The 27,211-nt window shown below is 48.1% G+C and overlaps 1 protein-coding gene and 1 long non-coding RNA gene across 3 annotated transcripts in view; one reads left to right on the top strand and one right to left on the bottom strand.

Annotated features, from left to right (window-relative positions):
• Window positions 1-401: 401 nt before the first annotated feature.
• On the bottom strand, window positions 402-19,494 carry LRRC52 (leucine rich repeat containing 52). Its single transcript, XM_025927859.2, has 2 exons — window positions 18,574-19,494; window positions 402-864 (listed from the first exon to the last, which is right to left on the bottom strand). The coding sequence occupies exons 1-2, from the start codon at window positions 19,193-19,195 to the stop codon at window positions 539-541; spliced, it is 948 nt and encodes a 315-aa protein (XP_025783644.1). The 5' UTR covers window positions 19,196-19,494; the 3' UTR covers window positions 402-538.
• A 57-nt stretch (window positions 19,495-19,551) lies between these two features.
• The window catches only part of LOC147572452 (uncharacterized), a 72,461-nt gene continuing 64,801 nt past the window's right edge, over window positions 19,552-27,211 (top strand). Inside the window, exons 1-3 of one of the 2 annotated variants that reach the window (XR_015245784.1) lie at window positions 19,552-19,637; window positions 24,674-24,759; window positions 26,047-26,227. This is a non-coding gene — a long non-coding RNA (uncharacterized LOC147572452). The remainder of the gene's footprint in view (window positions 19,638-24,673; window positions 24,760-26,046; window positions 26,228-27,211) is intronic. The other variant, XR_015245785.1, reaches the window with a different exon arrangement.

The following is a 27,211-nucleotide window of genomic DNA, read 5'->3' as shown; positions in this document are numbered from 1 at the left end:
CAGTCCCTTGTTTAACCTTTCTAGGCCTCAACTTTTCACTGTCAACTAGTATCCGTACCATGGGATGGTGGTGACAGTCTTGAGACGGGGTGTGAAGTTGGCCCGTGGGCGTGTTTCACTGATGTCAGCTCTGATCACTGGGTCTTGCGTTTTTCTCCATTTCATTCATATTAGTCTTGACTTGCCCCAAACTGTTTGCTCTTTGGGGACTGGTCTTCAGTCTTGTGTTTCTCATATCCCTCCCGCCAGCCAAGGCATAGTAGTTGCTCATTAAATGAGTCGGCCTGCATCTGGGGCAGGCTTCCTCTGCATTGAAGAGGGTGCAGCAGCCTTGTTCTATGCCATCCTGCGGAGCTCACGGAGGTGTCCTTGGGCTGGTGGAGCAGGAAGGGACCAACTTGTGAAATGGCCACCAAACATTTTATTTGCTTTACTAATAGGCGTCAGTGTCTCAGACAGCTGTGAGGGAGTGGGAGGGGAGGGCGGAGAGAAGGTGGGGAGCCTTGGGAAAGGCACGTCCGAGAGCCGTCTCGGGCCGCTAAATCAGCTGAGGGAGCCCGTCCTGGGCCGAGTCCACCCTGCTTCTGAAGATCCGCCCGCTGACGTTCCCCCGCTGGCCGTGTTCGTCCTCGGTCTCGTCTTCGCTCGACTTGCGCCGGGCGTTCTGGTAGAGCACAGCACACATGCCTGTGAGCCAGGCGGCCACCGTGCCCGCCGAGAAGATGCAGAAGCCGATGAGCAGCAGGAAGAGGTAGTCCTGGCGGTCCAGGTGCGTGATGCACATGTAGCGGAGCGGGTTCCCCACCTGCGTGATGGGCCACCCCGCCAGCTCCGTGGGCTCCGTGCACGTGGCATTTTGATCATCTACGAGGAAAAACACAGCAGGCACAGAGCTGAAACCGCAGAACCTCCAGGGTCCTAAGTGCAAAGGGGACCCGGAGAGGCCTCGCGGACCCGGGCTACTCAAAGTGTGGTCTGCGGGCCAGCAGCACCGGCTGGACCTCGTTAGAAACGCAGGACCTCAGGCACCACAACAAACCTCCCAAGGCAGGATGCGGGTGTGAACGAGACCCCCAGGTGGTATGTGGGCACAGCAAGGTTTGACAAGTACCGCACCAGCCCTGCTTCTTGTCCCCCCCCACCCCGCTTCCGGCTCCGCTGTGTTCAGTGGCCTCCTGGGAATGCTCTTGGCTCCTTCAGGATGCTCAAGGGACGAGAAACCACAACAGGGGCTGAAAGATCCCCCTGGAGTGTTGACCCCCCCACCGACATCCATCACCTCCCTCCCGCCTCCCACCTTTCCAGCCACCTTGTCCCTTTTCCCCGGGCCTGACTGAGTCCTGCCAGGGACCACTGAGGCATCACACCCGGCTCAACTCTCCGGAGGGACAAGATTCCCCAGAAATGCCTCCCGTGTGTCCTCTGCGCAAGACGTCGGGGTGCGGGGAGCTCAGGGGAGAGGCTAGCCAGGAGGAGGAGCGGCTCTGCTTCTCCATGGTGAGGTCGACATCACTGGCTCATCACGTGATCCACATGAGTCTTCGGTCCTTTTTAGCAGCCGACTCAGCTGCCTGGCTACTTCTCTTAGCCCCTCCCCGTGTCAAGCGTCGTGGACTTGAGTATATGACAGAAAGCAAACTGGGCCCTGGATCCAGACAGACCAGACCAGGGTTCAGACCCAGACTGTCACTAAGTTTGTGAACTTCGGCAGGATGTCCATTTCCCTCTCTGAGTCCCATTTCCTCACCTTACACGGGCCGGGCCATGAATGCTACCTGCTCTCAGGGTAGTCGAGAGGATTTCATTGCCGCAGGCGGGAAGGCAGGCCTGGTGCTCAGTAGTTGCACAGAAAACTCAGAGCTCTGCCCTCAGCCCTGCATCTTCCCAGCTCTACATGCTCCTCCGTGCTGAGGCAGAGGTGTGTGTGTGTGTGTGTGTGTGTGTGTGTGTGTGTGTGTGTGTATGCGTGCCAGGGGACTATATCCAGCAGGCATCACATAAATGCCCTCCAATGCAGGGTGAGACCAGGGCTTGAGATAATCATGCCCCCAATTATAATAGCAGGTACTATGTGCCAAGCTCAGACTACATGCTAAGTGGTATACAAAGGTCTTGTTTAATTCTTACAGCAGCTTTGACGCACACAGTGCTATCATTCTTGTTTTGCACATAAGGAAACCGAGACTCAGAGACGTTTCTAGATAACCTGAAGGATCCAGGCAGGAGACAAGACACAGAAAACACAGACCGAGCTCTCTAAGCTCATTTGTAGACGTGGGAGACACAAGCCTGCTCGTGTGGAGAGATGCTTCTCCTAAACTTTAGGGCAGAAGCTCCCAGATGGGTGAAGGCATTCCGATCCTTGGGTGACCAAGGAAGTTAGGGAAATCGGGTTTGGACTGGAGCTATAGCAGCAGAGGAATTAGAGAAAGGGGTTACAGAAGTGAGCCAAGTGGCAAGGAGGCTGTTGGGCCTGGGTGGCCGGAAAGAGCTGACCAGGCTGGGCGCCCTCAAAGTCCACCGAACACCCATCCCCTGCGCCTTGCTTCTGCCCCAGTACACCTGCAGTGAGGGTTGTTGCTTTCAGGAAGATGGCCTGAAAGCTGTGATGTGGTCGAGGACTGGCTCTTGGTGGAACCTGTAGACACAGGAAGGGAAGCCATGGGCTGTCACCTCCGCTATGTGCAAAGATTACGGAGGGAAGGAGAGGAAGAGGCCCTTTGGGCGACCCTGCCCTGCCCGGGGGAGAGCTCTCAGGAGAGGAAAATGGGCTGGGGCCCTGGGATCCATGACAACTGCTGTCAAGGGGCAGGACCACAATCATGCCTGGAGGCCTCTCTCCAGTCAGCCTGGCTTAGCGATTTGCCCAGGAGGCCCCAGAGTGGGGGCGGTGGGCAGCTGGGGGCTTCTGGCCAGGCTTCGGGAATTCTATCAAGAGAGGGCTTGGGGCATCTCTCCAAACTGCCAGAGACCCGACATGGGACTATACAGAGAAAGATGTATTGGAGGAAGGAAAATGTGAGATTCTGTGGGTCCGGGTGTGTCTGGGGAGGGGGGGTTATCTCATTCTATTTTAAGAAGATTCGGCTTTCAAATTGGGGCTTGGATGGCAGAGAGGAGACTAAACACGAAACACCGTTTCCCCATTTTGGAGCGTTACCTTGAAAGGGGCAATTAGCAGTGATTTTAAGGCTTTGTTAGGTTGCTCTTAAGTGCGGGATGTGGGTGGCTCTGCGGGGAGGGAGGTCTGGGTTTTTCTGCTGCTGTATTCTCTCCCCCTCCCCGCTCCCCAGTCACTGCCAAGGTGGGAGCCTTCCTACCTCCCAGCAGGTCCCCCTAAATCCACTTTCCCCCATTTTCCCCATTTCCCAGCTCTGGACCGTGTCACACACACCTGCCAGACTGCCCTTCCTCAAGCACAGCTCTGTCGTGGCACACTGGCTCGAACCCTCCTCTAACTCCCCCGTGGGCCTGGGAATAACATCCAGACCACCTGGCCTGGCGTTCAGAGCCCTCAGCATCTGCCCCCTTCTACCTCGCCCTCCTTTAGCACTCCAGTGCCCCTCCCTTTGCTCCAGTCAAATTAAACTATTAATTCCTTGATTACATCTTACCCCTGTTGTAGTGAGCTTTGTTCCACCACTCTTTCTGTATCAAATGCCTCCTCCTGCAAGTTTTGCATGATCAAGTCCTTCCTGTCCTTCAAAGTCTGGTGTGAATGCATCTGCTCTCAGGGTGCTCCCACAGCCCCCTCGTCCTCATAGCTCAGACTACATGTGATTGTCCCCCTTCCTGAACCATCCATAGCATTCTCACTGTGCCTATCGCATTGCCTCTTGCCGGGGGGTGGTGGTGGGGTACTTGCCAGAGGAGGAGTGTATCTTTTCTCCCCCACCCGGCAGACAAAACTCTTGAAGGCATAATCCATATCTTCTCATTCTTGTTCTTGTTCAGAAGACATTATCATTTATTGAAAGAAACACTTATTTTGGGGGGGATTTTCTAGTTTGTATTTTCATTGTTGAATCCTACTTGAATTCTGTGGGCAGAGACATACTCTGTATGATTTCAGTCCTTTGAAATTTATTGAGAATTTGCTTGATAAAGCCAATTTTAGTAAATTTTGCACGTGCCCCCCAAAAGATGTGTATTCTGTCTTTGCTGAGTACGTCGTTCTGTGAATACCAACTAGGATGTGATTTTGTACAGGTCTTCTGTATCTGTATTGGCTTGTCATTTATATCTTTACTGGCTTTTTATCGATAAAAACGATTGTCTCTTGGTTACTATGAGTTCATTAATTGTCTATTAGTTACCGCAAGAAGGATGTTAAAGTCATCGGTTTTGGCTGGGTATTTACCTACTTCTTCATATCGTTCTGTCATGATTTGCTTTACGTATATTGAAGATATGTTATTAGATGTGTAGAATCTTCTGTTACCTCTTTCTTGCCTCACTGAACATTATCTCTCCTTATTCCTAGCAGCGCTTCTTGCCTTAAAGTCTACTGTCTTTGACATTAGTATGGCTCTATTGAATTTCTTTTGGTTAGTGTTTGCATTATCTTTTTCCATCCATTTACTTTTATCTACATTCCTATGTTTAAGATACATTTTTGTAAGCAGCATATAACTGAGTTTTGTTTTCTATCCAATCTAACAAACTTTGTATTGTAATTATTCCGTTAACATTTAATGTTGGACTGATATATTTGTTTTCAATTTGTCCCACATACTTTCTCTCTTTCTCTCTACCTTGTTGCTTTTTATTTTATTACTTCGTGTCCTTTTTGCTAGCTTGATAGTCATACATTGTTTTTCTATTCTGGCCTAATGACATTAGAGATTATAGGCCCATCTACTGGTCTTGGAGTGCCTGATATATGCTGGGCACCATAGAATGTGCTTTTCAAAGTTAAATTCTACTCTGACCACTCCACCAGGTAGTTTTAATCATTCCCATGCTACAGAATGAATAAATTGTTTGTCAATTATTCCCTCTCTGGCTTTCTTGATTTCCTTTCCTCTGACAAAGAGCTACCAAGTACTGTTGTATATGCTGTGCACTGCACAATTCTGGGGCCTTCATTCATATTGGAAACAGGTTACTAGACTCCACGTCATCCTTCTGTCAGCCCCACTTCATGGGCGCAGGGCATTTGTTCCAGTTAGAGCACCCAGGTACGATTACAGGCGTCATTGATGTTTAAACTCTTCCTGCAAATAGTTCCTAAGGAAATGTAAACTCCCCCCCTTGTTTATTGCCACACATAGCGTGTTACTCACAGGCAGAAAACCCGTCTGCCAGAATCACATGTCTGGAGGAGCAAGAGCTTCTGTGGCTCAGAACCACACCTGTTGGCGCAGGAGCCCAGGAAGCCTCTGTCTCAGAAAACTGGTTTGAACCCAGTGGTTGTAAGGCAAACTGTTCCTTTCTTGGCCTGCAGGGACCACAGTTCTGACCACAGTGCTGCTGCAGGTTCCCAGGCCTGAGTCTCCAGAGGAGCCAAGTGCAGGCTCAGAGCGCCCCCCCCACCCCCACCCCCGACCCTGTGCTGGTGTGCGTGTTCGGGAACCATCTGGGCTGAGTGGAGCCTCCACGTGGTGGCAACGTACGATGAAGGATGGAATTTGGAGACTCCCTCCTCTACTAAACTGTGTTTGCTATCACCCTCAGGGTGCAGCACCGGTTTCCAACAGCTTTAGCATTTTGGTCGTAAGACTTCCACCTTGAACCCCGAGAAAAGACCTGCTTCCCCCATTTCTCCTTATTAGGCCCTAGCTTGCCCGATCATCACTAGATGTATAGTTGGCCTTATTTTTTTCTCCAGCTAATTATGCATTTGTCAAGGAAGTGGATTTACCTCCTACTCCTTCGTCTGCCTCCACCCGCCAGATTAGGAACTCCATGAAGACATGGGAGTTTTGTCTGTGTGGTTCACTGTTGTTCCCTCAACACCTAGAACCGTGCTTAACCCACGCTAGAGCTCAAAGCAGGATTGTTGAATGAACAAAATGCTATTTGTTATTAATACCCCTCGGGGCCAGGGTCATTGACATAATGCTCAGCCAGAGGAAAGGGAGCCTGGGGAGAAAGAACACCATACGTGGGTCAGCTAATCCTTGCCACCTTGGATTACTCGACACTAGACGAATACAAATCCCTGCTTCCCTTGCGAGAATTTGGGGAGGATTCAGTGAGCCATGGGGCGTGAAGTCCTGGGGGAGTCAGGAACAGGTGGTCTCCGGGACCAAATGGAGGGGTAAGCCTTGAACTGGGAAGCGACACTCTTCCGTCCGCAGTGACTGCATAGAAGGAAGTGAGGGCAAGTGCAGATGGAGACAAGTGAGGGTGCAGGTGTCGTGGGCGTGCCATCGAAAGGTGCTTCTCACGACTCCCTCATTAGCGTTAGAGAACTGAGGGCAGAGGCCCTCTTTGTTCACCTTTGGGTCCCTGGTACCTGCTCAATAAATGTCTGTTGGGTGTGTACAGGAGAGAATGGTGGGCTCTTGGTCTGATCTCACACAACAGTCCTTAATTGCTCCTGTCTTTGGCCTCACTCTTTAGGACCAGTTCCTTACTGGAATTTGAAAGGACCGCTGTTACATTCTGCTGTACTATGGGTGCCCAGAGGAAATGACTCCCTAGAGGGGAGCCTAGATTGGACCATCTAGCAGCCCAACAACACCAGAGCCAGCCAGCCAGCCAGGTCCCCTTCTCAGACTCGCATGTGCGGTCGGTCCTTTGGGCATTGGCTTCACCTAGGGGCATTGGCTCCCTAGAGCTCTTTTTTTCTCATCACCTAGCCGTCTTCTCTAGCCCGGGCTCGGCAAACTCCAACCCGTGGGCCAAATTCAACCTGCTGCCTAGTTTTGTAAGTACATTTTTATCGGAACACAGCCATGCCCACTCATTTACGTATTTTCTGTGATGGCTTTCAGGTAACAGATGGCAAAATCGAGTAGTTGCAGCAGAGGTCCACAGAGCCTAAAACATTTCCTCTCTGGCTGTTTATAGAAAGCAGTGCTGACTCCTGGTCTAAACCATCCCTGGCATTGTGAAACCTTAAAGATTTGGAGGATTTGGGCTTGGGCACTACAGTTCTTATCTGATATATTTTTCCCCCCTTGGAGAAAGAGTCCATACTTTGGTAAAGGTTAAAAGTGAATCATAGACTCTTGGAACATTACAGAAAAGACCTTCAAGTCCAGCAAGTTCAACTGGATTATTCCTGTGCTTTAGAGGTGCTCTAGGCTACAGGACTAGTCTTTTGCATAAGGGGTTGTATATGGACATGTGTTAGGGGTAGAAAGACCCCCTTGCCTCAAAATACCATCTTATGTACTTGTGAGTACATGGGATTCCGTCAGCAGGAGATACAACCTTCCATTCTGCCGACAGAATAAGGCTTGAAGGGTATCGTCTTCTGAAGAAGAAGGTAACGACTTAACGCCCTACGCTGGGAGAAACCGGCCACCTTTCTGAGTAAGGTGTTGATGGCAGAGGGGAGCCAGCTGCATGTCCAGGCTGGGGGATGGTAACAGTTGGTTCTTGGAGGCTAAAGGCAAATTCTAGTTTCTTCTTAGTTTGCTCTAGAGCTGGGCCTGCTTAATAACTACCCATCTGCCCAGAAAAATCCAGGTAGCAGACGGCTATCCTGATGGAGAGAGGCAGTTTAGAAAAGTTCAGTAGCAGAAGGGCATCACTGATCACCAGTCGCCCAGGCAGAAACTTGGGACCCCTCCTTGCTTCCTCCCTCGCATCACGAGCCACATCTCAAACCACGAGCCGTTCCTGTTAGTGTTCGAAACCCTTTCGTGATATCCTGTCACACTTAATTTTTTTTTATGTTTATTTATTTTTGAGAGAGACAGAGACAGAATGCGAGTGGGTTGGGGCAGAGAGAGAGGGAGGCACAGAGTCTGAAGCAGGCTGTAGGCTCCGAGCTGTCAGCACAGAGCCCGACGTGGGGCTCGAACGCACGGACCGCGAGATTGTGACCTGAGCCGAAGTGGGACGCCCAACCGACTGAGCCACCCAGGCGCCCCTGATATCCTGCCACACTTAGAACAAAATCAGAAGCCTGTCATTGGCCTAGCGGTCCTACCTGGTCTGGCCTCTATTTTTCTGTCTCCTTCCTCCACCTGCCTCTACCATACTCGCCTTCTAATACATTGAGCTTATTCTACCCCAAGGCCTTTGCATTTGCTGTCTGCCCTCTGTCTAGAAAGCCCTCCTCCACCACGTCTTATGCCCACAGCTTGTCCCCTTACTTCCTTCAATTCTCGGCTCAAATGTCACCTCGTTAGTAACCACCCAGTGTAAAGTATCTGCCTTGTCCTCAATCCCAGGCACGCTTTCTCCCTTCCCTCCCTGCATTTGCTTCTGTAGCACTTACCATCACTTGGCATTAGGTCATATATTTATTTGCTTATTTACTCCCCTCCTGATAGAGTGGAAACTTCACGCGAGTGTGTCTGTTTCTGTTCAGAGCTGTGTGCCCAGTGCCTGGCCCAGGACCTGGCATCTAATAGGTGCCCAGAAACTAATAGTGGAATGAGTGCACTCAGGTGCCAGGCTGGGCTCCTTACCCCTGTGTGAATGTCAAATAGAGTCAACAAGGCCTGCACCTCACCTCAGCCACACGCTCTGGCCAAGCATCGTAGCTGTTGGAAGAAAATACTGAAAATTGCAAGACTCTGTTAACATGATTTTAATTCTTGTCTGAACTATATTTTAATCGGATGCATTAGCTATTCCTTTATTTGGGTTGAGGGGAAGGCCAAATCTACCACTGTTCTGATAAAAGAGAAAATCCCTGTATATAGGCTAAGCATTAGGTTTCTTTCTCTCTTTTTTCACATAATGCTGCCATTTTGAAAGCTTTAAAACACCCTCCTCCACCCCAAAAGCCCTGGGGCCCCCCCCCGAGTGGGACTCCCCGTGGACAGTGCACCCCAGCAGGAAGAGTGCCAAATCACAGCAGTACTTAACCTGTCTCAGTAAACCCACACTGCTTTCCCCCCTCTCCATGTCCCCTGTGGTATTCGCAGTCGCCACCAGGGATTGTAACAGCAACGACAGTAGCTAACGTTAGTTGAGCACTTACTGTGTGCACTTCTAAAATCTTCCCGTGGGTGATTTCATTGAATTAGCACAACGACCCCAGAACTAGGAACTAATTGATCTCCAGTTTTCAGATGAGGAGCCTGCTTCTCCTGGAGGCTGTGGCCCAGCCAGTAAGTGCCAGAGGCAGGATTAAAAACCAGGTCGTTTGAATCCAGAGCCCACCTTGGTTTTGCTTGTTCAACGGGAGCATGATCATCTCAAGAACAAAGGGCCATTTTGGGATCACCTAATTGGGTTGATGGTACAGAAGCATCACAGAACACATCACGGGAACCTGTGCACTTTTCTAGATACAAAGTTGTCCTTTGTCTTTTATTTCACTGAAAGAAAAGTAGGGACGCTTGGGTGGGCCCCTCGATTCCATTTGCTGCACATCTTGACACTTACCCATGTGTTCTTACCCTCGCTTCCTTCTCTGCGGTCCCAGGGGAGGGGAGTTTCCCTGTTCAAGGCTTACCCTCCATTTGGCTCTGGAGTCCGTCCACTCCTGCCTCCTTGGGGCTTTACCCCATTGCTTATTCCCCCATCCCATGTCTTTGCCCTGCATTGACTCCTCAGCAGCAGATAAAACACATGCATGGACCTCTTTGCTCCTACGAAAGAAATACCCCCTTTACATCATTCTCGGCCGTCTGTCTCCTTTAGTCCATAGCCAAGCTTCCTAGAAGGGTTTACAATTTTTTTTTTTTGTTCAAGAAAGCTCTACGCCCAACGTGGGACTTGAACATGTGACCCCGAGATTAAGAGTTGCATGCTCTGCCAGCTGAGCCAGCCAGGCGCCCCAAGCTTACCTTTTTTCTGCACCCTTTTTCTTCCTTGCTGTTCATTCGTATCCCACTGTGCTCTGGTGTCCACACCCACGATGCCACTGGAAGGTCCAAGACATCAGGGACCTCTTGGTAGCTAAATCTGACGGACCTTTCTCAACCCTTACTTGACCTGCTTCCACTCTCTGAAACTCTTCTTCTCTTGGCGTCCATGAGTATACCCTTCTCTGATTTCCTTTCTCTTCCCTGGCTTCTCCCACCTGGGGTACTTCATGGGTGCCTCTTCTTCACCCTTCTCTCTGTTGGGATTCCCCAAAGTTTCTGTCCTTGCTCTATTACCCCTTACTTTTTTGCTGGCTCATCTCATCCTTCATTTAGTTTCATTGGTCACCAGGGAGCTGATGATTCTCAAATATATGCTCTATTCTCTATTCTGGATTTCAGGTCAGAACATCTAAAGACCTACTGGTTGACAGGGGCCCTCCCACTCAACATACTCACAGTGGGATATGGTTCTGCCCTAGGCTCCTCACTGCCCCTCCTCTAAGAGTGTCCGTCTCAGGGAAGCCCCCAAAGCGGGCTGAGCCAATTCTTGTCTGTTATTTTCCACATCTCGCTTATTCATTGATTTTTCTCAATGAATATTTATTGAGCCCTTCTCTGTGTCAGGCCTTGAGCTAGTTTCTGAAGATTCAGACATGTTCCTTGCTCTCATAGACCTTACTGCCAGAGAAGACACATGTTAAATATACAAATCTATTAATTACGTAGAACTGTGCCAGAAGTCATGAAGGGCGTACAAGGAACCTTGGGAGGGTCAAGTTCAGTCCTGTGTCCTATTGCTTCTATCTTCTAAATGGTTCCTTCTGGCCTATTTAGACTTCTTCATCCCCATTGCTGCCATAGACCACCTTCCTCTTACCTGGGTGCCTACAGGAGCCTCCTAGCCCTGCACCCAGGCTCACCTGCCTCCTAGGGCTTCTCAGAATGCACGGCCTGTTCCCTGGAAATTCCTTTAAAGGCCCTTCATGACTGGATCCCTGTTTCTCTTTCTAGCCACATCCACATTCTGCAGATTACCTCCAGGCTGGAGAGCTCTTCTCTTCTAGAGATAAGGAAACTGAGGTTGGCTGCTTTGGCTAGCCTTGCACTACGGCCTTCCAGAGGCCTGGCTGGTGTTGGGTGACCAGAGGTCTGGCATTGCTGAGCATGAAGGGACTTTGGGTCATCTCCTTTCAGGGGTCTCGAGTGAGCCGAATTCAAGAGTGTGTGAGAATCATTCAGCCTCCTTCTTAGACCACACGTGCTTGCCACCCCATCTCTTCTTGGCCTTTTTGGGCGGTTTAGGGATCACTGACCCAGATGCCCCCCTCCCAGCCCCCTCATTGCCCTCATGAGGCTGCACCTCTGGCTCTCAGCAGGGTGAGAAGGGAGGAGAGACGGGCTGGAGGAGAAGTTGATGGCCTTGGAAATGTCTGCTGCCCAGCTGTTCCCTTTTTGGGCGTCTGGTCTTTGCAGCAATTTCTCTGATGGAGGAGATGGGTTAGCATTAATGGTGGAAGAGTATGAGGACCTGAATTCATTCTGGAAATCTAAGTCTTGGCACAGCTGTAGATGACTTTGTACTTGGTGGCTTGAAATGGGGCCATTATCCTATTACAGCAGCCTTGAATACAAGATGAAGTAGCCTTGGAATGAAACTAAGATGTTCTCTGCTCAGAACGCCCTCGGGATGATGTGGACTTGAAATAGCACATGACCCAGCCCATCTGTTCCCTGCAGATGTCTCTGAGTGGCTTGGTCCCCCTTCCTCTACAGCACTCTTGCCCAGACTCCTCTTTGATTTGTAGGCCCCACCACCGGGTCACCCAGGACTGCTTAAGGACTACAACTTAAGAGCTGACACAGAGGGACACTCTGTCCCCAAACTACTCCCACTTCTACCCCTGGTAGTCTGTTGCTTTCTGAATTCTCACTGTTTCTGGTTGTTTTCTGTCACACTGCAAATGCCCCTTGAGGGAAACCTGTCAAAACATTATTAGCCATTAGCATCTCAGTGCAAATCAATGTATTCACCAGTGGGGGTAACAGCTGTAGACCTAGAACACAAGCCATTGTCCTAGGGTTTCTCAAAATATGGCCTAAGGATTTGTACTGTGCAAAACTAGAGTCTCTGTATGTGGGGCCTGAGGTTCTTATGTTCACTGGAGTTTGAGAACCACTGGTTGAGCAGGCCACGCCTGGGAGGACAGTCGAGGGCAAGGCATTGTTGTAGTCAAGTAGACGCTGCTTAAGACAGGAGGTGGGACAGCGCAGGAGTTCAAGGCTGCCTGCTTACTACTTACATGCACGTCCTAATTATGTGACTGTAGCCTACATCTCCAGGAATGGCTCCACCTCAGCACTGAACCATCACATTGCCCATCTGGCACCCTGTCTGCTCATCACCGCTTTCCTGCATTCAAGTGCACCTTATCTTTCTATTTAGCTCCATCGACTACCCATTCGAAGGGGCTTTAGAGAGTATCTAATCCTACTCTCTTTTTGTTTCAGAGACAAGTGAGTCTCAGAGGGAAAGTGACTTGCCCCAAATCACACAGTGGCATCACAGGGACCAGGTCAGGACTTTCTGGCTTTCAATTGCATCTTCGCTCTCTTATATCCCAAGATTATCTTATTACAGACAGGAATTATGGCGTCATTCTCTGTGATGAAAGCCGTCATTACAATACAATGTTGGACATATACTGAACATATAGCGAATGTTTCAGAGTGGAGTGGACTGTGATGTGTCTCAGAGTAAGGAGGTATCATGGCATGGGGGAAAACACTGAATCTGGTTGTCAGGAGATCTCCATGCCAGGCTTGGCTGTACAGTCACTTACCTGTGAGGAAGCTAGATTCTAAAGTTCCAGCTTTGGCATCTTTTATTAAAAGGCTGCTCTGACCAATATGGTGGCCAACGGCCATTCATGTGGCTACTTACAAGATGTAAAATGACGTAAAATTAAAAATTCAGTTCCTCCATTGCAATAGCCTAATTTCAAGAACTCAATAGCCACATGTGGCTAGTGGCTACTGTATTGGACAACACAGTATTGTCCAATCCAACACAGTATTGGACCATTTCTATTGCTGCAGGGACTTTTATTGGACAGTGCCAGACCAAGCTTTGGGAGAAGAGGGGATGGAGGTCAGGTTCCTTATGTCCGGGAGCTTAGAATTGCATGAGTTTTTGAGAGCATCTTCAGAGGCATTCAACCCTGTCCTAGTAGGCAGCTCTATCCTGGGAAGAGCTCAATTGTCAGTCTCACCTTCAAATGGTATTAATGACTGGAAAATTACAGTTCCAGCCAGGAATTAGTCCTCCTCTCTACTGACCTGGGCCAAAAAGAAACTGGAATCTGTGGGTCTGTTTACCTCTGCATTGATCAGAGCATCCTGGAAACCAGCACATTACAACCCACCTCCATTTCTGCTGTGACTTTCATGTTTGTAAAGTGAGTATGTGAACTCTTTGAGGACTTAATAGTCTTTAGTACATCTGGTGAGTATATCATTAGAGGGCTTCTTTTGATGAAGACCTTTTGATAATAGAATACAACCTCTTGCCAATATGGGAAATTTTTGATTGATGATGAAATAGGTGAATGAAACATTTAACCTTCTCTACAGCTCCTTTGTGGGGGTGGGTTTAGCCAAGATGGGCCATAGGGAAAGGACATATTACTGCCTTTGTATTTTTTGTTTTAAGATCTCCTCATTTCTTTGCTGGACCTTGGCTTCCTTCATGGTTCCCCACTGCTGCAGAACGAATCTTGGCTAATTGTATTTCTCAAGAATTCACTTCTGCCTCTAAGAGCTGATAAAGGCTTGGGGACACCAGTATTATTCAGCCCTAAAGTTCATATATTTTTGCAGGGTCCTCTTCAAGATTGGGGTACTTTTGGGGATCTAAAGGGTAAATCTCTAATGGTTAATTTTAACTCAATGGTAGGCACTGGATGGGAGCCAAGGTATCATTTAGTCCTCTTCCGATAACAAAATCATACCATGTGGGTGACTTCTTGCTTTCAAGGCCATGTCTACCCCACAGTTGGACCTCCTTGCCCTCAGCTCTTGAAAGATCTCTGCATGTCCACACCTGTTTCTGGAAGTGGGGCTTGTCTTAGATAGAAGTTCAGTTCCAGACTCAGGTGTCCCAGAAAGAACCACTTGGCTACTACTGGCCCAGCGCTGAGTCTTATGGTCCAGGCTGAGAACAAGCCTTGATTTAGGCTTCTGGTTTTGTTCCCCAGGGTCTGAACTCCTGTGTTCATAACTCGTCTAATATCTAGCTCCCCCTAAGATCCCTGCTATCCCATTTTCCAAGGGATTAGAGTCCTGGGACCTGCTGCCCACCTCCCCACATCCTATCTATATCCCCACATGCATCCCTATAGTCCTGTCTCCTGGACACTGTCCTCTTGTTCCATGTGTGCTGAGCCTTCCTGAAGTCCACTGCTTATCCTGGGGTCACCTAACTGATGTCTGTACTCTCTTAAGTACCCTATACCTTTCCCACGCCTGCCAACCATTCACTTATTGAATGTTTTTTGTGTGCAAGACTTAATGCTAATGGCAGTTTGTAAGTGTTCTCATCTCCACAGCCCACACAGGTTGGTTCTATTCTTATACCTGTCTGAAAGATGAAGTTGAAGTTCAGAGAGGTTAAGTAACTTCTCTGATATCCTATAAATAGCAAGTGGCAAGGCTAGAATTATAATCCATGTCTGTTTTTAACAGGAGCTCCCCTGCCTGCATGGTGTCTGGCCTTCCCCATCTGCAACTGAGGCTTTCCCAAGTGCCTGCTCTGCCCAGTAGGCACATGGTATTCTCTTTTGTCCTGCCCTGTCTGGACAGTGGGGTTAGTTCTGCTGCACCTGACTGGACCATGGGACATATATGGTGCAGATGACCACAGTCACACGAGTCTACACACACAGCTCCAGCCTTCTTGGGTGTTCCCTCCATGAACACTTTATGGCACCTAGTAGGACTCAATAAATATTTAAATGGATGAATGGATGACTGAGTGGTGGTAGCATGGAAGTTCCTTTCTTCACTTCTTGCTTTTCAAGGGTTCTACATTTTGTCATTCTTCTGTCATGCTGACCTTAATTCTGTACCATAGGTAAAATCGCCCAATACTAATGTTCAGTATCTTCCTGGGTCTAAAATGAAACCCATCTTTAGTTTGGATTCTTTTCTACAAATAACCAAGTTACTCAGCTCACTTCATAGAGAATCTTTTTATATCCTGCAGTGTGGGTACATGGGGAGAGATGATTACACTCCATTGTAGAACATGCCCAAGGTCACCTGTTGATAGCAAATGTGGTATAATAGGAAGCTTGAGCGTTCGCCACGAGTATTTGTCAATAGTGAAGATATTTCTACTTGAGACATGAATCGTACGAGAGTCACTTGAAATAAGTTATCTTCCATTATGTCGAGGTCTGGCTAAAGGGCAAGAGAAGCATCTTCTGAATTCTACTGTGTGTGTGTGCTCAGTTTCATGTGTATGTGGGTGCCTTCTCAAGTGTGGCTGTGTATCTGCACATTGGTATATGTATGTGTGTTGTATATATGTAATATGTGGGTGATTGTGTAAGTGAGTAGGTGTATATTTATGTTTGTATGTATGGTATGTGTGTGTGGGCACATCTTTGTGCTTGTAGGTATGTGGGTATACGTGTGTGTGTTTGCACATGGGTTTATGTGTTTGTCACGGGGTGTATGTACGTGTATGTGTGGGAAGGGAGAACCAGACTGAGATGCAAAGGTAAGCAAGGTTAGGCTCCTTCTTTGGGAGTTTGGGTAGGTTGTGGTGAACTTGGGTTTGCAAGAACACAGGCATATGATGAGTTTACCATGGCTAGAACTCACTATCCAGTGGAAATGATCTTGGATGAATTCATGTGTGGTCATATCGGAAATAAAGCTGTAATTTAGATGCTGTGGCCAGATGCATATAACATATGGATCATAGTTATGTAATATGGGGATTTAAGATATAGTAGTCTCATGAAAAAAAGACCTGACTCAGGAGGTTCAAATCATTTTTGGGGGGCCATTTAGTAGCTGTGTGATTTTGGGCCAGTCTATTTTCTTATCCATATGATAGGGTTAAAATTACCAATCCTAGGGGCGCCTGGGTGGCTCAGTAGGTTGAGTGGCCGACTTAGGCTCAGGTCGTGATCTCACAGCTTGTGAGTTCGAGCCCTGTGTCAGGCTCTGTGCTGACATCTCGGAGGTTCCTCCCTCTCTCTCTGCCCCAACCCACTCACATTCTGTCTCTGTCTCTGTCAAAAATAAATAAACATGAAAAAAGTTTTTTTAAAAAAAATTACCAATCCTAGCCTCTTCCATAGGCCTAGGGCACAAAATTTAAGGGTTGGTTTGACACTCAAAGTAAAGAAGCATGTGTGAAAAGCTCTAACAGCTGCAAATCTCTCTACAAAGATAAATTGTTCTCTGTCTGGCCTTGGGCTCATTAGTGTTTTTAAGAGATAATAATTGTTAGCCAGGGCAACGAGACCACAGTTCTGCATGAAGTGGCCTGGGTGGGCTCCTCTAGGCCACCAAACAGCAGAGGGAGATGAGCAGATTAGTAGTTGTTGGGAGGAGTGTCTTGGGGGGGCGGGGCTCACAAAAGACAGACTTGTTCGTAAAGAGTTTTTGAGTTTGACAGGATAGATACCCACTTCTGATGTTTTTGAGAACAGGCAGTGAAACAGATCCAGTCTACAATCCTATTCAATCTCAGAATGACATGAGTCAAGGAGTCCAAGGTAGTCAGCCTGAAAATTCCGATGAGATAACTCTATAAGCAGAGTTTTGATGAAGGGAGATTCGAGGTCAGGTGAAATGGTAGGTTTAGGGACTGGGGATGAGGCCAAGCTACATCTCCCTTTTCCACTAGGGTAGGAGGTTCTCCTGGCTATGTGGTGGGCTCTGCTCAAGGAAAATATATATGTGTGATGGGGAGGGGGCAAGAGAAGATGAAGCTTCTTCACAGGCTGGTTACGTGAACACTGACAGGAGAATCCCATTTAAAAGCCACATTTAATGCACGAGAATGACCAATCACGACCCTCTTTCAGGGAGCTTTCTAGAAAGCACCACAGCACCAGTCATTGAGAAAAGTAGAAGACATTCTCTTGGAGAGATCAGGCAACCCACCCAAGATAACTGCTCCTCTATTCTTTTATGATTGGTGGTCTTAAGGGGATGGTCTGGTGAAATTCTTTCCTTTCGATTTATTCTAACTCAGATGGAAGTGCCTGTCAGCAGGGCCAGGTGTCTAGGGCACAAAATGTGAGGAGCCACCCACTCTTAGTGCCTCCCTCAATTTTGCATTCCAGGAGGCTCGCTTGCCTCGCCAGAGTCCAGGCATTGCCCGGAAGACACGTTAAGACCCTCCCACTGGAAGGGAGGCCAGGAGTGCTGCCACCACTCAGCTCCCTCTGCCCCAGATCCCCTTGAAACCTGTCATTTTGGCTAGGGATCTTTCTGGGATATTGCCACCTGGGCAAGACTTCATGGTGGAAGCTTTAGCAGGTGCAGGTGCATGGAAATATTTTCAAGAACAAACACTCAGAGAAGGGAGAAACGACATGGTTTTGATAGGGTTTGAATCCAAAGTCCAATCTTGCCAGATTACATCAGTGGCTCCTGCCTTTTTGTGAGGAATTATCTCACATTCAACTGAATTTTTGACTTCCTGAGTGAAGGTAGTATTGGTGGAGTGGGATAATTGGAGGATGAGGACTGGGCAATAAAGTTACTGAACAGAAGAGGGGGTGAGACACTGGAGGGCCCCAGGGACCATGGCAGAGGGGTGGGGACAGTGGAGAGAGTGGCAGCATCTGGATTGGAAATCTACCAGGTAAGACTCGAGAGTCTGTCTGGGAGGTTGGAATCTCCCTGCTGGACACAGTGGGTACTGGTGACCCATTCTTCATGGATTCATGCCATTCTCTCCTTCCTTATTGGGTTAGCATCTTGAAGATGAACCATCAAATGCCTTCTCCTCTCCCTTCTCTCTACTCCCTCTCTCATTGTCTGGGGAGCTCCTGTGCCCCTCCTCCTCTCTCTATTGAACTTTCTCTTCCGTACATTATACTGTTGGATTTTCTACTGCCTATGCATGTCTGAATTTACTTTCGGATCCTGGAAAAATTCAGTCACTGAATCAAACAGATTAAAATAGTCCACCAATGGAATAAAGTGTCCCTGTATTACTTTGCTACTGTGCAGTTACAGAAGTCAGTCATTTCCACACATACCATCTTAGGTTGACATGACAGCTCTGTTTGGAAATATTATTGTCCCCACTTGATGGATCAGGAAACTGAGGCTCAGAGGAATTGGCTTTCCCAAGGGCAGCCAACTAGTAAGTGCTCAGTTTGGGACCAGAACTCAGCTCTTTGGATTCCTACTCCAGAACTTTTTCTACTGACCCTACTGCCTCTCCAGTCAACCCCAGGATGGATCTTGCAGAGCCATAAGAATGTTTTCAATCAGATTAACCCAGACTTTTTCTCCCATCCTGACCATCTTTTGACTACCTTTTCTGTAACTAATTCCTCCTACTCCGTCACATCCGCGTCCCCACACCCAATCAAACCCTCACCTGGATGGTTCAGATGGGACACTATTAAGTAGATGGTGAAGTCCAGGAAAGAACAGTTGCACCTCCATGGGTTTCCGCTCAGATACAGGGTCTGTAGTGTTATGAGGCTATGAAAGGCAGCATGGTCCAAGGTCTGCAAGCCGGTATTTCTGAGGTCCAGGTACCTCAGAGAGCTGGTGTTGGCAAAGGTGTACTTGTTGAGAGATAACAGGTGAGGGTTGTTGGAAATGTTCAGCTGCACCAGGTTGCTGAGCACGGAGAAACTGTATGGGGAGATCAAGGTTAGGTTGTTGGAGCTGAGATCAAGGTAGATGAGTTTGAAGACCCCGATGAAGGTATAATCCATCACCTCGCGAATCAGGTTATTCCGACAGTCCAAGTAAACAAGGTCACTGAGGAGTCCCAGAGTCATCGCTGGCAAAAAAGTGATGCCGTTATCATTCAGGTACAGCCTCCGGGTGTTCAGGGGTATGTCTGGGGGGTATTCGGTTAACCGGATCCCTGTGCAGATCACTTCTTGGGCTTGACACTGACAGTTATTTGGACACTTTGACCCCGATACCAGTCCCATTCCAAAGGAAAAGAGTAACCACCCGGGCCCAGGGCCTGAAGCAAGGGACATAGTAAGAAACCGCAACTACCCTCCTTCCACCTTCCTGCGGGCGCTGTCCCTCTGATCAGAAGGCTGCCGAGGGGCGGGGTGGTGGGGGGGAGGGGCGCTGGAAAGAACTGTAACACTCTAGCTTTGTGCAAAGCAATTTTCCATTACAGGAGAACAGAACAGAAGTTGAAATGCGAGGCCCAATGCCCCGCAGCCCGGCTGGGTGGCTCTGCCGCTTGCTCACTCCCAGGCTGCTGCTGGAAGCTTGCCCGCTTGGCGGCTTTGAAAGGTCTCACCCTTTCCCTGCGTTTGCAAGTGAAGGGGAGCCAGGGGAGAGCCACATGACAATGAGGTTGCCAGTTGACACCTTTGTGATGTCAGCAGCCTCAGGAGACTGCCTGGCTGAGGGAGGGAGAGTCCTGCCTCTCCTTCTGGGTGGTGTGGGGGTGTTGTGTGTGTCTCGGTAAGCTGGCTTTCCCCGGGGGAATCAGGGCCCTGCAGCATGGGGGTGGGGGGCCGGTTCACGGGTGTGTGTGTGTGTGTGTGTGTGTGTGTGTGTGTGTGTGTGTGTGTACCAGTTCCCAGGGAGGTGTAGTAGAGGATTAGGTTAGGGATCCAACCTAAGAGGGACCTTGGCGGTGTTCAGCCCAGCTCCCTTCTATACTGAGGAGCAAAGTGACTTGTTTAAGGTCAGTTCTCAGAGTGGGTCTTTTCCTTGGGGAACGGATTCGGACAGGCGCCTGTTCTTGGTGGGAGAGGAAAGGGGAGCCTCCTTCGAATGAGGGAAGGGAATTCCTCTGATGAGGTGGTGCTCTGAAGATTGCATTCCTAGTGCACGTACAAGCCTTTCTGCATTTGGAATATATGTGCGCTAGTATTTTCAAAAACCTTTAGAGCAAGTATAAGCTACTCCCCTTAACACAAAACTCAAATGTATGAGAAAATATCTGAGTGCGAGGATATGAACTATTTCTTACCCTTACTATTCTCCTGGGACTTTTAAAGTAGCGAGTGCCTCTCTAGAGTTTCTCGTGAGAGTTTATAGTCATTAACTGTTTGAGGGATGATGGGAAAGAGGGGTCTTTTGGAGGGAGGGATAGAGGATCTGGAAGCTGAAGAGTTAGGACGCATTATCTACTCCACGGAGGAAGGCATATTGGGCAGAAATGAAGAAAAAGCACCTCAGGAATGAAAATTTATGTTTTGGGGGAAAATAGGATTTCATAGGTAACCTAGCTGTGAATATTCATAAAATAATGCCACTTATATTTAGCTTAGCATAGTGCCTGGCACCTGGTGTGTAATAAATATTTATTGAATGAATGATGCGTGAATGTCTCTGATGGTTTGGTCCCTTTTCGTGTTTCTCTGCCAAGAGAGAAATTAATAAACTCAAGTGGATTTGTGGCTGGTTAGCTAATGCTTGATTATGTTTACTTACTCAGCATTCCTAGGGTGACTGGCCGTGAATTAAGATGATGACTTAGGAGTGTTTACCAAATTGAAAGTGACCTTATTTAAGTAGAAATTTCAAACACTTAAAATAATGACCCAAAGGATGGTTGAACTAATTGAAGCAGGATTTTATTGATGGGGGAGCCACCCTTTCCTTATAATTAAAAAAAAAAAAAAAAGTTCCTTGCTAGACCTTACATGATTGCCTGGGAGAGGAATTTCGCCTGTGAAGGCTATATATGGGGAAGAATTAATTTCTGGGGCGATGGCTTCCCCTGGGGGCCAAGACAAGTTGAGGGTGTGGTTTGGAGGGGGTGTGGTAGGAATGCCACATTCCTTCCCAGTGGGCTGGGTTTGCTTTTTTTTTTTTTAAGCTTATTCATTTATTTTTAGAGAGAGAGAGAGAGGGAGAGAGAGGGCATGAGTGGGGGAGGGGCAGAGAGAGAGGGAGACACAGAATCCCAAGCAGGCTCCACAGGGTCAGCACAGAGCCCAAAGCAGGGCTCGAACTCATGAACCATGAGATCATGACCTGAGCTGAAATCCAGAGTTGGCTGCTTAACTGACTGAGCCACCCAGGTGCCCCCATCCATTTCCTTTTGGGGAGAGATGATGGCTGACTGGTTTGCCAAAGCTTGTGGAGTGATTTTTCTGCCTCTCTCCTTCTTTCTGACTCTTCCTTTCAGGGGAGCTAGCGTGTCCAGGTTTACGCGTTTAATTTCTAGCCGCCGCATGTGGATGCACTTTCTCAAGGCAGCAGCCTCTGGCTCAGGCTTTGTTGTTTGGCCATATGATTGCAAGTGCTCTCACTTGGAAAAGACTCAGACAAACAAAGTGCATTAAAAGTTATCAGGGACGCCAGTCAGTTATGTCTCTCTCTCTCTCTCCAGAGCATTGCCATTTTAGCAAAGCCTCATGAATGGTTAAATCGAGAAATAGTCCTTGGCCTGGGGTAGCTGTGTGCTTTGTGGTCCTGAAGTCTGCACGCCCATAGGCTGGTTCCAGCTCTGCCAGGTTAGACCAGATCCCTCAAACGTGGTCCTCGTTTTGAGACTAAATATTTGTTAGATAGAGAATGAGGCCTTTCCCAACTACTTGATCTCAGAACCTTTAAGACAATTTCTCTTCAAGGAACATCTACGAGACTCTTATTTCAGGGATCCTGCTCTGGGAAGTTCTGGACTAGGCTGTTTGCCCTTGGCAGAGTTGCTTAATGTCTCTGTGCTTTATTTTTCTCATCTGTATATTGAGGGCGGTGAACGAGAGAATTTCCAACCCTCCTTAGGACTGCTGAATTCCTACATCATGGGAAGATTTCAGGCCCCACAGGGAGCCACTAGGGGAGGGCCAAGAGAAAGCCTTCCTGTTCCTTCTGATGACCCCCTGTGGCCCCACGTGGTCAGATGGCTGCAGAAATAGAGTCTGCTTGCCCCAGCTTCAGAAGCAGCTGGGTTGCCCTTAGTGTATATAGCTGTTTGCTGAGCCCACCTCTGCCCCTGAGGTGGCCGGGGTGGCTGTCCTTCCAGTAGCACTGGTGGGTATCAGGTGAACTCGGTGAGGAGCACCTGGTCTCAGTGCACACTCACTAGCTGAGGCTGCTCTCGGGCCGGCTCCTATTTTTAGCTGTATCTGACAGAGACAGCTTCCCACTTACCGATCCCTCTCGAGTGCCAGTGTGCCTCCCAACAGACTCTCATGATCCAAAAGACAGGTGGGCACAGTCCTTGATGTTATAAAAAGGCAAGGGGGGGCAAAGTGGATACAGCCAGGACCCTTGATTTCCATCCCCTCCCAGGGCCTTGGTTTCCTTTCTATAGAACAAGGCGGGATGCTCTCTGAGCACCCGCCCAAGTGTAAGGTTCCATCAAGAGCCAGTCTGTGCAGGGCAAGGACAGATGCTTGAAGCCTTAAGACCCGAGCACCAGGACAGATTCCAGCGACTGCATGGTGCCCGGCACAGGGCAAACAGTTTGTAAATGTTAGCCAGTGCCTGTTCCATCCGACGCCTGGGAGCAAGGGCCGGGGGCAATATAATTTTGGCATACTTGTATTTTCTCAGGAGAAAAATAGAAAGAAATGCCGGTGCCATTTTATTCAGTTAAGACTGCTCATGTGTTCAACTCAGGACTCTCCACAGGGTTAGCAACCTAGCGGCGTAGAAGTCAGTTCTCTGTTCTGCTTCCTGGGCCAGGAATTCAGTGGGTGCAGGTCTAACGAATGCAGAATGCTAAGGACTTTGATGTCAAAGCTGCTTATGGCATCCAGGTCACTCCAGACTTATGACAGTGCTTGTGTCCTATTCAGCAGGGCCGTCGAGGCAGGTATGGGGCTGGGGGCAAGTCCCATGGAAAACAGATTGATGATGAACAGGAAAGACAGCCTGGAAGAGAAAAGAAGTTGTAATATATGCCAGGAAGGTGGGGCCTAAGGGCCAAATATGTCTGTCTGTCTGTCTACCTATAGATAGATTTATCTCTACCTATCTATCCATCCATATATCTATCATCTATATCTTTATCTGTCATCTATTCATGTATCATCTCTATATCCATCCATCCATCCATGCACCCATCCATCCATCCACCTGTCATCTATATCTATCTATCTATCTATCTATCTATCTATCTATCTATCTATCTATCTATCTATTATCTATATCATCTATCATTTATATCTATCTATAATTTATCTGTTATCTATCTATATCTATCATCTATCTTATCTATTTATCTATATCTATCATATCTATGTATCTACCTACCTATCTACCTATCATATCTATCTATCTCTCATCTATCTGTCATCTGTCTATAATTTATGTGTTATCTATCTATCTATAATTGATTTGTTATCTATCTATACCTATCATCTATCATTTATCTATTATCTATATCTATCATAGCTATCTACCTACCTACCTACCTATCTACCTATCTATTGTATCTATTTATCTATCTGTTGTCTATCTATCTATCTATCTATCTATCTATCTATCATTTATCTATTAGCTATCTAGCTAGCTAGCTGTGAGCCTTGGGTCTGTTTTTAGTACCACCTGGTGTGAACTATTTTTGTCTTTCTCCTTCAGGTTGCCTGAGTCCCTGCTCAGGAGATTGGACCTTTACAAGAGTGTAGGCCAGAGGAAATCACTCCAATTGCTGTGTTCCCCAGGGATATCTTTGTTTTCAGCCTCCCCCTACATTATACATTTCTGTAGTATTTATTATCTAGAGGAATCTAAGGGAAGCCCTTGAAATTGCATACCGTTTTGGGGAGATTGGATCACCTTCTCAGCTTATAACAGACTTATATACTAACGCCCAAGGCTAGGCTTATAGGTGCAGTAGTCATTATGCCTGAAACCCGCACTGCGACTTTGTCTGAGCCCATTGATTTGGGAGGAGACCATGGGAGAGACACCTGTGTTGTGGTATGAGCTTCGGAAGGAGAAACTCCTTGCCGAGTGACTTCAGGCAAACACTTCAGCTTCTATGGACATGTTTCTTTTTGATAAAATAGGGATGCCAAATAATGCTTCTCCAGGATTGCTATAAAGATTGAGTATCATTTAATATAACCTACCAACTACCCTTTACTATTCACCCTGTCAGGTATGTGATTCTCACAGCAATGCAGCGAGTCATGTGGCATGACCCTATCTTATAAATGAAGAAAAAGAAGCTCTAAGAGGGGCCATTTGTCCAAGGCTACAGAGCTGATGAGTGATGAAGGCAGGATTGGGTCCAAAAAGTTTTATTCCTGAGTGCAAGCTCTTAGTTACTAAGCCAGACCACCACCACTTATGCAAATGCCTCAAAATGCTCATTATTGTTTTTATAGGCTCCATGGAATAAATGTACTATAAAAGTGCCCCTCCGAGGCACTAAATGGTACATTAACTCTAGACCAGCTCAAACCACTATTGTTATGTGATCTATTTACACTTTGGGGTTCCTTGTCTGTCAGAAGGCTTACAACCTTTTCAGCTTTAAAGACTTACATTAACCTTTGAGATTGTTTTGTATAATTGTCTTCCTTTTGCAGGCAAGGAAGCTGAATAGAAAAACAACTTTCCTAAGCTCAAAGAATGAATGGCAAAGCCAGCAACCGTTGACTCGTCGATGCCTGAGGTGACCCATATTTCTGTAATGAGGAATTCCTTCCAAGGCCATCTGGAACATGCTGTATCCATTGGGCAGACCACTGGGCATTTCATACTTTATCAAAGCCCCAGAAGGGGCAGAGCCACTATCATGGAAATCTCTCCATAATCCAGCATGGCTACCCACCTCCTTCCTGCCCTTCAGAACAACCTTTGACACTGAAATTCGAAAGCAGTGGAAGCCTTTGGTGGTCTCTCGGGGGGAATCTGTACTTCACAGAGGCTCTGGGCGGTTAGGAGGAGGACTGAGGGAAATGGAGTCCTGTCTCTCCTTCAGCATTCCTCGCACACAGATTTTCAAGAAAATATGTCATGTGGGAGGTAGAGACAAATGCCATGGGCAAGGTGAAGGGTGTCCCCACAGGGTGTCACATAGAGGGGCCAAGTTGGCATTTGGCGTAGAAATTGAAAAGGAGGGGCGCCTGGGTGGCGCAGTCGGTTAAGCGTTCGACTTCAGCCAGGTCACGATCTCGCGGTCCGTGAGTTCGAGCCCCGCGTCAGGCTCTGGGCTGATGGCTCGGAGCCTGGAGCCTGTTTCCGATTCTGTGTCTCCCTCTCTCTCTGCCCCTCCCCCGTTCATGCTCTGTCTCTCTCTGTCCCAAAAATAAATAAACGTTGAAAAAAAAAAAAAAAAAAAAGAAATTGAAAAGGAGAGCATGAATCCTGAGGGAGGCAGGTAAGAAGGTCTCAGAGTTTTCCCAGCATCTTTGAAAGGCTGTTTTTTGTTTTTTGTTAATGTTTTATTTATTTTTGAGAGAGCACACACCGGGGAAGGGCAGAGAGAGAGGGGGACAGAGGATCTGAAGTGGGCTCTGTGCTGACAGCGGTGAACCCAATGCGGGGCTTGAACTTATGAACTGTGAGGTCATGACCTGAGCTGAAGTCCGACGCTCAACTGACTGAGCCACCCAGGTGCTTGGGCTCTTGGGTTTTTGGAAGGGCTGCTGTCAGAGGTCAATGGAGTCATGTGGGTGTGTCATTGCCATACTCCCAGAAGGACAATGGGGGGAGGACCACGGAGCTCCTGGGAAGAAAGCTTACTCTACCGTGGGTCTTACAAGGAGCGTCTGTATTTCTGATCAGAGCCCATGAACTCACTCTCCCAGGAGGGTCTTCCCAGCTCTTTACTTCCTGGACAGACTGAAGAAGACACTCTTAAGGCCTGGCCAGAGTCCCAGTGGTGCCAAGCAAGGGGAAGGCAGGTAGCTGAGCGACTGGTTAACGTTGTGATAAATGCTTTCGCTTCTGTCTCCAGGCTGACTCTCAACCTGAGCCCTTCTCCACAAGACCCCAAGTGTCCAAGTATCAGAGGCAGGCTCACTAACCTGTCGTGGGGCTCAAATAGCCCCTGCTTCATGGATCACGCTGTCTACCTTCCTGGAGAGCTTGCTTCGGATAAATGTCTCTCCACTTCCCAAACTAGGAAGGATGGAAAGGTTAGAAAAACCTCAGGGAAAATCCTGGTGCACGCGGCTTGCTGTGTCATTTGGCCACTCGCCTTCACCCCTATCTCAGAGAGAACCCAGCTTACAGCCGCCATGCTTCTGTGTAAAAACGGGCCGCGCTGGGTTCTCTCCGAGATAGATTCTTTTGCTGTTGCCCTAGTAACAGAATTATTAAAGCTCCAGCCTTGGGAGTATTTGTGCCTGGTGAGGTAATGTCTGTCGCATGCAGCCTTTTCATTCCCACCCCCACCCCTCGCCTCAGGCCCTTTGTACCTCACACCTAGACTCATGGACTGCCTTCCTCCTTGGCCTCCATGCCGCCTGCCCACCCTCCCCACCAGGGTGGCTGCCAGCTGAGCAATACCCTTTCTCAGACTCAGAGACACTGTGTTGGTCGTATTCCCCATCAGCCTGGCATTCTGAGGCTGATGGGGAATTCAGTGGTCCATACCACTTTCCGAAAACCCACAGAGCCCTCTGGGCTTGAGTAGAGCGGGATGTGGTTGCAGTACAGTGACAGGAAGCCACAGGGAGAATGCACCAGGCTAAGGTAGTGACTGGTTCGTTGGGAGGCAACACAGTGTAATAGTTCAGCGTTTGGGCTTTGGAATAAACAGTCTATAAAATGTGATCTCTCTCACAAAATAGCTATGTGATCTTGGGCAAGTTTCTTTCTTTCTTTTTTTTTTTTTTTAATTTTTTTGAATGTTTGTTTATTTTTGAAGGAGAGAGAGAGACAGAGTGTGAGCAGGGGAGGAGCAGAGAGAGAGGGAGACACAGAATCCAAGGTGGGTTCCAGGCTCTGAGCTGTTAGCACAGAGCCCAACCCAGGGCTCGAACTCATAAACCGTCGGATCATGAGCCGAAGTCAGTCACTTAACCGATTGAGCCACCCAGGCACTCTAATCTTGGGCAAGTTTCTTAACTCAAGTCTCAGTTTCCCCAGATGCAAAGCAGAGATAATGATAGTACCTT

Source organism: Puma concolor, chromosome E4, assembly GCF_028749965.1.
Source record: "Puma concolor isolate L17-30 chromosome E4, mPumCon1.1.hap2, whole genome shotgun sequence".
NCBI classification, from domain to species: domain Eukaryota; kingdom Metazoa; phylum Chordata; class Mammalia; order Carnivora; family Felidae; genus Puma; species Puma concolor.
This window is presented reverse-complemented; position numbering and strand designations above follow the sequence as displayed.